Source organism: Photinus pyralis, unplaced genomic scaffold (genome assembly GCF_008802855.1).
Source record: "Photinus pyralis isolate 1611_PpyrPB1 unplaced genomic scaffold, Ppyr1.3 Ppyr1.4_LG5, whole genome shotgun sequence".
Taxonomy (NCBI): Eukaryota; Metazoa; Arthropoda; class Insecta; order Coleoptera; family Lampyridae; genus Photinus; species Photinus pyralis.
The window spans coordinates 24,438,194-24,449,052 of NW_022170596.1; the positions used below are offsets into that span (position 1 = coordinate 24,438,194).

General features: G+C 37.3%; 1 protein-coding gene and 1 long non-coding RNA gene across 2 annotated transcripts; both read left to right on the plus strand.

Moving 5' to 3' along the window:
• Window positions 1–1,196: 1,196 nt before the first annotated feature.
• LOC116171782 (neprilysin-2-like) lies at window positions 1,197–6,848 on the plus strand. The gene is made up of 9 exons (XM_031488779.1): window positions 1,197–1,627; window positions 4,336–4,928; window positions 4,973–5,122; window positions 5,180–5,397; window positions 5,445–5,582; window positions 5,633–5,873; window positions 5,919–6,090; window positions 6,136–6,353; window positions 6,410–6,848. The coding sequence occupies exons 2-9, from the start codon at window positions 4,359–4,361 to the stop codon at window positions 6,749–6,751; spliced, it is 2,049 nt and encodes a 682-aa protein (XP_031344639.1). The 5' UTR covers window positions 1,197–1,627; window positions 4,336–4,358; the 3' UTR covers window positions 6,752–6,848.
• A 2,989-nt stretch (window positions 6,849–9,837) lies between these two features.
• Window positions 9,838–10,496, plus strand: LOC116171792. The gene is made up of 2 exons (XR_004145520.1): window positions 9,838–9,895; window positions 9,949–10,496. It is a non-coding gene; the product is annotated as an uncharacterized LOC116171792 (long non-coding RNA).
• Window positions 10,497–10,859: the final 363 nt, after the last annotated feature.

Below are 10,859 nucleotides of genomic sequence, written 5' to 3' on the forward strand. Positions count from 1 at the left end.
TTATTTTTATTTATTTACAATAATACAGGACCAGTCCAGTTGCACAACCGACATAATCAGGTGTTCACACGGAATTATTTTTAATCCGAGTATTACAGCATTTGATTTGCGTCATAGTGGATGGGTTTATATTATACCTAAATTGGAGAGTGCCAAAGACATTAACAAATCACGTTTTTTATCACCAGAGTGAAGATTAAACCCGAATCAAATATGTTTGTGCAATGGGGCCACAATCTTTTAGATTAATACGATTTTTACTAACATACCTATCTGTAATTTTAAGATTGATAAAGTGCATTTTTCCTAGTACCCTTATTGGAGGGATATAATTAATTTATTCCAGCGGTACACATCTCTCTCGTATTTCTTCTCAAAGGGAAAATTCAAAGAAATTTCAAGGCCGTTGAAATTCCTAACGAATTCTTATTGTGCTTTCCTCTTTTAAAAGGCCTACCTAAATTAAGCAAAACAAGGATAACAGTTTGTCAAAGATCTTAATATAAATCTGGAATCGTGGCCTAGTAACTATGATCCTTACTTTTTCGTTGATAATATGCCACCATATCTCGTTGTTACTCGGAGTGTCCAATACATCTTGGCTCTCTTCAACAACATCCCTTCTTTCCTCTGGATCTTCAGTTACTGTGTGTCGTTAGCATCGATGATATAAACCCGAGACGAAGTTGAGTTCAATATTAGTAAATGTATATAATGCTCGTTAGGAGAGAATGGGGGTCACAAAACACTTGATGCCGTTCTACTGCTGGCCAGATAATTAAATTATCTCCTGGCGAGCATAATACAAAAATTCTTCAACCGCGATGAATTCTTTTGTGGTTGCTTCCCCTGTGTGTAATGAAAATGGTAAACGAGGTTTAAACTCTTAATCCACGCGAGTAGGAACCGCTACATTGAGCACTCAAAAAAACTTTACGATTGTTGAACAAATAATATTTGAGGTAAAACATCAACATTATGTCCACTAGTGGATAACTTGCCATTTTTACTACTAAAATTGATTTCTCTAGTGGACGGTTTTGCATAAATCTAGGGACGCTAGTACCTTTAGAAGGAAATATAAAGGTAGTCACACACATACAGTTTTTCCTCAAACTAAAACTGTTCAATCGAGTCTTTGAAGATTTTCCTGAGATTATCCGTTAATTTATGTATCGCATATAGGTATAGCTACAGACGAGTTCGTCATGTTCAGGCAGGTTTGTGCAGTTAATCAACCTCAACGTCTACAGCACACACTGTGAGGGAAATCTCAGAGATGTGACTGCGCAGTCCAAACCTCAATGACAAACTGTGTGTGGCTACCTTTAAAGGGGAATTTCAAGATATCGTAATATATACATAAACTAGAGTTAGTACCTACTATAATACCTGATTCACTTAGAATGGACTTTCATCGTTATAAATGTAATTAGAAAACTATACGGCCCGATTCAAATTAAGCTTAAATGGACCATGATCGACAGGAAAGCTGAATGTGTAAAAAAAATCCATAAGCGAAATTATAAAAAATTCTTTAGTTAGTACCCCAACATTTCAATTGACCATTTCCAGTGTATTTATCGGAAACGACATTTATAACCACTTCTAGCCATAGATCTAAGAGGTATGTATGGCAGTTTCTACCACAATTATCATCCCTATGAAGTTAGTAACATATTACGAATTTAAACCTACTTGGTTGGACAATCTTTTACATGAAATTAATTATATGTTGTTTAAAGGTAACTAAAATTTTAAACAATTGTTGAAAAACACTGAGTGCTTCTTTAATTGGGTTTTTGGTAATGCAACTAACTTTAGAGACTATATAAATATTGTAACATTTATTAACTTATTTTCACTACACTATTATTCAACTAACTATATTGGTATTCTAGTTCGTATTGGTATAAGAACAACTTATTTAAAAACGGGAATTAAGTCATCGTGACGCCGAACTCTACACCTCTCCGTTACACTGATTTCAATTCAAATTACAGTGCGTAACACTGCTCCCAGTTCCCCTCAAATATACGGTCGGTATGGACAGGCAACTCCTTTCCGACATACTGTAGTTTTGAAGAAGTAACAATCGAGGGTCTTCCGGAGTTCCGCGCACTTTCCACGCATACCAAAACTTCGATGCCCATGTCCTTGGAAACGGCTTCCAACATGTTGCGGACTATCCTCCAGTTTAACTCATACAGCCGATCTTAGGCAACGTAATTTTATGGATCCTCCCAACTACAAGTTGAGTCCTTAGTGATTGTGGAACAAACCACATTGGCTTCTCATGTGATTGCTCTTTGGTTACCAAGTAAAATATAAACCGACCCATTTTCATGAAACTAAGGCTTTTGCCTTCCAAATATAATATTTAAAAGGGTCCGTCCGGTAGTTTCATACACCGAAAAGCTATAAGCCATAAGGAATAATAATAGATGTTGATCCTAGTCTTGTTCACGGTCAGAGACAATTCTGGAGAGATGTCTATTAATTCTTCTTGTAGCCTTGTAGACGTCCTGGAACAACAGAGACTCGAAATTCGTGCCTTGGTCCGAATGAATTTCATACGGAGCTCCAAATCGACAAATATATTCTCTCACAAAAACGTCCGCGACAGTAGCCGCTTCTTGGTTTGGCAAAGTGTAGTTCTGAAGTAGTTCATCACACCCATAATGTACGACTGTACGTTTCCACCATCACTTTCCGGGAATGACCCAGCTATGTCTATTAGAACTCTTTTGAAGGGACTTCCAACGTTGTATTGTCTCATGGGCGCTTTCGGGCGTCGTTGTGGGCCATTTCTTGCAGCGCAAACAACACACTTGCTACACTGTTCTCTACGTCGTTGATATTGGCCTACTAAAATCTTTCCCTCAGCCCTTTGTACATTTCTTTCTAGGAACCAAGCGCCATTTTCTTTCTTTACAACCATCTTCATTTTGTAAGGTTTGCTTGAGGAGGACATCAGTATCCCTAATAATAGAATCCCATTGCGCCCAATAAGATTTGAGAAGCGGTGTTATACAGGTAACCTGGTTCCATGTAGGTCTTCCTTGGTCACGTTGTTGGACTGATAATCCATACGAAAACTGGTGGAGTCTTTCTTCTTTACAAGGACTACCGGAAAAATAACAAAAGACTTTAGATTCCTCAGTCACTTTTTGCTGTCGTTCCTTTCTTCAGTTTCACATCGTACGAACTAACATTCATCAGCCTATCCCCTACTTCTTGCTTGATAATGTAATAGATCAAGTTGAAAACCGTAGGTGCCCATTATGTCCATCCTCAAGATGGCTACCAGCGCACGATGCGTAATAGTAGTCTTGCCGATAGTGATTTGAGCATTGGTCTATCCATGTACTATCGCGACATATCCAGTTGAAATACGTCCGTTGATTCACTGGGATCTTATGATGGTCCTTGTCGCGCCCGTATCCACCAACATACTCATTAGTTTTCCATTCAGCAGACCATCAATAAAGATGCTCTGGGGTCCATCAAAGAGTGAGTAATGCGACAGTGACAGTCAGTGCGTGGGAATACAATCTAATCGATCCTGCTTAGTTTTCCGTTGAATCAGCAGAAGGCCTGGCTTCCTGGGACTTTCTGCATGTACTCATCAAATGCCCCAGTTTCCCGCAACTCAAACATCGACGGCGGCCCTTTCCACATTTTTCGAGATTTTCTTCATGGTTTGGGAAATCGGTTTCTTGTGTCGCGATCTGCACTTTTGTGTGTATGATTGATGCATTGATGATTTCGTGCCTTCAATTTCTAGTGCTATGAAAGCTTCAGCACTAACTCACTGCCTGCTGAATATTAGTATCTCGGATTCCAGCAACGAATTGATCGGTGGAAATTTATTCCAGCACATTTAGGATGTATCGGGATAAACAGCTTTTGTCAGTCTCACTATATCTGACCCATAATCTTGCAATGACTCCCGGGTCTTTGAACACGAGCCTTTAGTTGCACTGGCCCTTTATGTGCAGACCCAAACTGACTATCCATTTTCTCCGTTAGCAACGAAGGTTTTCGGTTTCGTCATCTTTCAGCAGTGGAGGAACGTTTAGTGCAGGCCCCCTTAGTTAAGTCACTAAGGCCAAAGCCTGTTATCGTGCCGTCCAGTTATTTGCTTTTGCAACTGCTTTGAATTGCGGCATGTACGTCTGTCTCCCATGGGATATTTCCATCGAAAATTGGAGTATCTAAGCGCAATCCTGGTCTGGAAGACTCTATACGCAATGGTTTCAAGAGGTGACGAGCTCAATATGGAATGATACCCCCTAGGGTATTTATAGCTAACTAATGTTTGTGTCTTTTTAGCACTGTGAAAGAGGAGAACAAGTATGGAAGCATATCTAATTGTAAGTGTAGCTGTAAATATTGCGTTAGTGGCTTCAGATATGACTTGCAACCAAACGTCAAACTTATGTTCAACTTCAGGTTGTATTCACGCAGCGTCGAGTGTTTTAAGTAATATTGACGCAAGTGTTGATCCCTGCGATGACTTTTATCAATTCGCATGCGGCAACTTTATCAAACAAGCAATTCTACCGGACGATAAAGATGAAGCTTCATCCTTCCAATTTACGAACGACTTGATTAAACAACAGCTAAGAGTAGTACTGGAAGAAAATGTCACGGCGGAAGAACCACATCCTTTCACGATACTTAAGAAGGTATATCAAGCATGCATGAATACCACTGCAATTGAACTGGATGGATTAACCACGATAAAATCAATTTTACGAAAACTAGGCGGATGGCCGGTGTTAGAAGGACAAACGTGGGATCAGGAAAGATTTGATTGGAAACAGTCCGTTTACAAATTTCGTAATTTCGGTTTTACTTTTGATTATTTCATTACCGTTGATCTTGGGATAGATATGACAAATTATTCACTGAATATGCTCTATGTAAGTATAATATTGTAACTCTCACTTATTCAGATGTTCATCAGATAGGGCCAGCAGACGTGCGTCTTTCAACAAATGACCTCAAATCGTACTTTCATAAAACGGTATACGTTGCCAGTGTCTTAGGTGCTACAAAAAGTGAGGCTCAAAAGGAACTTTATGAATCATTCAAATTTGAGTTTCGTTTAAGGAAGGTAATGTGTAGAGCGATATAGTGTTAAATACATCGGTTTAATTTTAACTACGTTTAGATTGCAAGCCAATTTCGAGAACCAACAAATTTTAGCTTGTACCATCGCATGTCTGTATCAGAACTACAACAAAAAGTTCCTAATATTCCTTGGTTGGAGTACTTGAATTCAGTATTAAACGTACCCAACATTACCATTAAATCCTCTGATGTAATCATAACAGCACATCCTACTTATTTCTCCCAGTTGGAGAAATTGCTCATCAATACACCAAAAAGGTTTAATAAACATACTTATGGATCAAAATTGAAGCTTTACATTTTAGAGTACAGGCAAACTATCTTATGTGGAAAACTGTCGAATCATCGCTACCTTATCTTACAGAGAAGTTGCGACACAGCTCAACGCCGTACACGTATTCAACTTTTGGTTGGAAGAAATGTGTCGGTTTAACTTTAAAGAGGTTAGTAGCTACAATCAACAATGTTTAAACCTTGACGTAATTACAATCAGCATGCCAACTGCTACCAGTGCCTTATACGTTCGGAGATATGTCCAAAATGATACCAAACTAAATACTATAGAAATGGTTTCCTATATTAATAACGAATTTATCAACATGATAAAAAGGGCTGACTGGCTGGATGATACAAAAAAGCAGCATGCTTTTGAAAAAGTCGCAACTATGTCATCTCGCATTGCGTACCCAGACGAACTTCTCTCGGACGAAAAATTGGAAGAAGTCTATAAAGCGGTTGGCATAAGATTTTGTGTGCGTAATATATAAATTCGTTTTCAGTTACATGTGAAGTCTGACAACTTTCTCAAAATGAGCCTTAGTATTCAACTCTTTGATTATGAAAATACACCAAATGGTTTAGTATTGCCAGTGAATGAAACTGATTGGTTTAAATTCGGGGAAATAGCTGTTTACGTCAATGCACACTACAATAGACTATTTAACACTATAAGTAAGATATCTTAATCTGTATCTTCAAGTATCATTTAATTTGCAGTATTGCCTGCCGGTATATTACAAGGCGTCTTTTTTAACAATGATAGGCCACGTTATATGAACTACGGTGCAATAGGTTTCATAATTGCCCACGAAATTGTTCATCGATTCGACGATGTGGAAGATTGGCCACCATCTAAAGAAGAAATATTTATAACAAAGGCCCAGTGCATGATTGACGAATATGGAAACCATTCCGTACCCGAATTGGGATCAAATGTATGTTGGTAAATCCTCATGATATCAACTAAATGTGTTGTTATTAATTGCTTTAGCTAACCGACTTTTGGTCGCAAGGAGAAAATATAGTAGGTAACGGTGGTATAAGAAATGCATATTTGGCATACAATGAATGGGTTCGACGCAATGGAAAGGAACCGCTTCTCCCCGGTCTCAACTACACCGATAGGCAATTATTTTGGATTTCGGCTGCGAACGTTTGGTGCGAAAAGCTGGTACCGATTGTCGCGAATAGGGAAATTGGTACCGATGAGCATTATCCTTTCACATTTGAAATAAATGCTCTTCTAAGTAATACGGTTTATTTTGCTAATGATTTTAATTGCAATATGGGAAGCAAAATGAACCCCGTTAGTAAGTGCGAAGTTTTGAAGTAATGATAATCTTTATTTAAGCGATAATTTTGGTATGTTTAAGAAATAATCTTCACTTACAACAACTAATTCTAAATGTAAATAAAACAACTACTCTCTGTTTGGTGTTTTTCCTACAGTAAAAAAAAGACAGGATAAGATACGAGATCTTCGGTTTTTTCATTCTGTTTTATTTCATCATCATCAACGTTAGTTTTCTGCTAATGCAGGTTCCTGATGGCTCTTCTCCACGACTATCTCTATCCTCTGCTGTTCTCTTTACTCCTTTATATCCTTCTTCTCCCTCCTTCAGGTCGTCAACCAATTTCCTGTACATGTACTAACCATGCCCAATCCAGTTCATTTTCCTTCGCTTTACGATCTTTAGCATGCATTTGCCCTCCCTTCTACATTACTTATACATACACTAGATATCCACATTTCAAAAGCTTCCAATCTTTGCTGATCTCTTTTCATTTGTACATTAGAACATTCCATACACAAAATACATTTTACTAATGTCTTTCTTAAGGGGATTTCTATCTTGCTGCATAAAATTCTACCTGTTTTGTCGTCACTATCCTAGTCTTAATTTCGCTTTTCGCTCCTTGTTTCATATATATCATTCGTATTAGCCGGCTTTCCCTGCAAATGACACCTCTCCTCTTTAGTACTTCTAACAGTTTCTCCCAGTTTACCCAATCTAATGCATTTAGAATTTCAACAAAAGCTGCACCTTTTCCAAATATCCTTCGCCGATCGTTCTCACTACTTGTGATACGTCTCTTGTGCCCATTCCTCCTCTAAAACCAAACTGTCCCTCTCCTATATTCTCCTTCGTAACTTTGCGAAGCCTTCTATTCAATATTTTCAATAAGATCTTTGCTGTGTGTGTATCACTAGGGTGATTGTAACGATTTATTTTACGTTTATTGTTGCCGGTATATTTACTTGTTGAATGATCCTCGTAATAGTTATAACCTTGGAATTTGAAACACGTAATATTCAGCGTGAAATTGTACGGCGCTGCGATTTATCTTTGTCGATGATTAACACTCATTTTCGTCTTTCGTTCGTCAGCTGTCACAGAGTGCACTTGATTTTTAATCAAACAGCGAAACGCATGGGATTTTAATTATTATCATTTTATTAGGAGAATATAGTTGTGTTATTCTTCTTCATTGTAAGTACGCCATTTGCCTTTAATTTGCTGGACGAATATCTTCTTTGGGTTTCGACTGATATTTCATTTTGCAATGTTTCATCGACAACTGTTGCATTCATCGATAATATTGGCCCTCTTATTTAAAGAGGTGTGTACATTGAAGGTTATCAAGAACCAGGGTTACATTTAATTTTTTTTAGGGTTTTTAATTTTAGTTCTAATTTTGTATCCAATTCTATCTTTATAATTCCGAATACGCTTTACATACGCGTGGGTAACCTCGAAGTAAACTCACCTACCGTGCAGGAACGAACCACCGTTTCATGAGCCTTCGATTTGCTGATAAGGGAGCCGCCATTTGCTGAAACTGGGTCATGCACCACATTCGATTCACAATCACGAAACAACTTCCGTAACTTTTTAGCGTATTAATTATTGTAACTATTTTTGCTCCTTCAGGGTTATACGCTCTCACTTTTAATTAATTGGAAATCCGGGAACTGAGCTCACTTCTCTGGATGACATCTCCCTTTAAATGAAGATAAGCGTTGCTCAATAGTCGATAATATTCCCATAGGTCTAAAGACATGTCTGCAAGAAAAGGGAATCAAAGAAATTACCTCTCTAGTTGCAATCAACTGCCTTCCCATCCTTCATTTCTTTTATGGTCGCCATTACTTGATAAAATGACTTCTCCGATGTTGTCATTTCTACTTCTTCTACGCTTTCCACTGTCAGGTGTGTTGGTTTGTCCTTCGCTTAAAATAAGTCGTCCATATATTCTTTCCATCTTTCCAATACTTCGCTTTCTTCGGTCAACAACTCGCAATCCTTATATTCTATTTATATCCTTGTCACAGTTCCACCTTTTTTCTCCCTATCTCGCGTATTTCTCTTCACTTTATTATATACCAAATCATGTCCACCTAATTTCTCCATTTCTTCTCTTCCCTATATTCCTTTTTTATTTGATATGGGAACTTTATCAAAGTAGAATGTAATTTGATTTAAATAATCGATGGCACGCATGCAAAGTTGTGGATAAGGAAATGCGATGTACATAAGTGCTCGCATTTCGTCGGCCTTATTATTATTGCGTCTATTTTAACACTATTTAACAGGTGTTTAATAAGGGGACTTTATCATTTATAATTGCACAAGAGGTTTGTATTTTACCGAGTAAATTTGGGTTGTTTAGGTAATGAAAATCTGTTGCCTAGCAATTAGACGAGAAAAACTGTCAACTAATAAAAATGCGACACCGAAGCCATTGATATGGCCAAAAATGTAAGCCTTTCAGTGTAACATATATTCCAAATTTGAGCTATATATCTGTAGGAGGTACATGAAAAAAAACCTAAAAAATTGTAACACCCTGTAGTATCGAAGCGTCGTTTGCGGACCTATATTTGTATGAACTTTTAGTATGTACTACATACACTGTACATACAAGATGGTAGGGACATATGCATCAGTAAAAAAGTGACTACATTAGGCTCGACTACGTTTCGGGCAACAATCTGCACCCTTGGGACTAAAGCACACACTTTAGTCCCTTGGTATTATATTAAGTTTTGTAGGCTGTACAGCGATAGTTCAACCTCAGTTTAAATGAATAACCGATGAAAGGAAATTGATATGACTAAAATTCAAAAATTCTCCAGACAAGTTAAATAGTTTTTAATTTTCAATTGTTACTAACTTCACAAGGATGATAATTGTGGTAGAAGTTGCCATACATACCTGACCAGAGATGGTTAGAAATGTCGTGCTCTATAAATACACTGTCAACTCAACTAGTGGGTTAGGGTACTTTAATTAAAAAAACTTGGGCATGCACTCTTTTTATAGTTTCGCTTATGCTTCTTTTCACAGCTATGGCATTAAGTTTCGTGTCGATCATGGTCGATTAAGCTTAATTTGAATCGTACAGCATCATTTTCTGAGCAACGTGACGGTTTATGAAAACACATTCGAAGGTAATTAACCAGAAAAGTACTATAGTAGGTACCTACTCATTTTGATTTATGTATATTTACGATCACCACTTTTTTAGATTTCCTTCTGAAGACACACTCATCTTTATTTTGAATTTCGACGAGTGCAACGTTTGATTTTTGCAATTTTGCTTCGTCTTCATACAACACGGTGAAAAAGGTTTGGTTTGACCGAGAACCCTGAGAAGAATCGTTAAGATAGGTACCACACCAGAAATAATTTCCTCTTTTAAGGAGGAATTATCGACCACGCGGTTTATTGTGCTTATTTAATCAACAGATATTGCACAAAAATACGAAAGGAAAACGAAAAAAATCTCAGGGGAATGAAGTACAGCGGGAGCGCACATGGAAAAAAGAAGAAAAGAATGAAAGAGACTCAATGATTGCAGTACAAGTTGTCTTGTTGATTTAACAAAAACTCCTTCAGAAAATTAACCACAAATTAAAGGTTTCTTTTATTTAAATTTTTATTTTGATCATCAGCAGTAACAGGGATTCAATAATATTTAGAAAGCACTAATTTTTGTTATACAATCAGGGGTAACATTTTGTAAATGATCTTTTTAAAGAATTTACTCGATCCTATTAAATCCAGTCGACATAGCGTATACTGTTCGATATAGCTTTAGGATTGAGTTCCAATTACCCAATACCTATGTGTATTACATTTAAAATTGTAATGAATGTAACATAAAGATGCCAAAATCGATCAGGAGTATCGCTTGCAACCACGGTGTATATAAACGCAATTACGTAAATTATAAAAGCCTCGCCTTGGTCCCCTCAAATCATATTTACCTCTGCAGTGTGAAAACGCCACACTGAACTTTAATATGTGTGATACATAATCTCCGAGATCTAACTAAATTTTTTTTCACATCGCCCTCACTCTTATTTTGCGTTTCCACATCAGCTTTTCATTTTTTGCAACCGGATTTAGTAAGCCTCTCTTTCTTCTTCCGGTTAT

Excerpts from the sequence above, each read along its gene's own strand:
- LOC116171782 (XM_031488779.1), top strand. The coding sequence starts at position 4,359 with ATGGAAGCATATCTAATTGTAAGTGTAGCTGTAAATATTGCGTTAGTG. Across the intron at positions 4,929-4,972 it reads ATTCACTGAATATGCTCTAT|ATAGGGCCAGCAGACGTGCG; the intron begins GTAAGTATAATA and ends GATGTTCATCAG. Across the intron at positions 5,398-5,444 it reads CTCATCAATACACCAAAAAG|AGTACAGGCAAACTATCTTA; the intron begins GTTTAATAAACA and ends TTTACATTTTAG.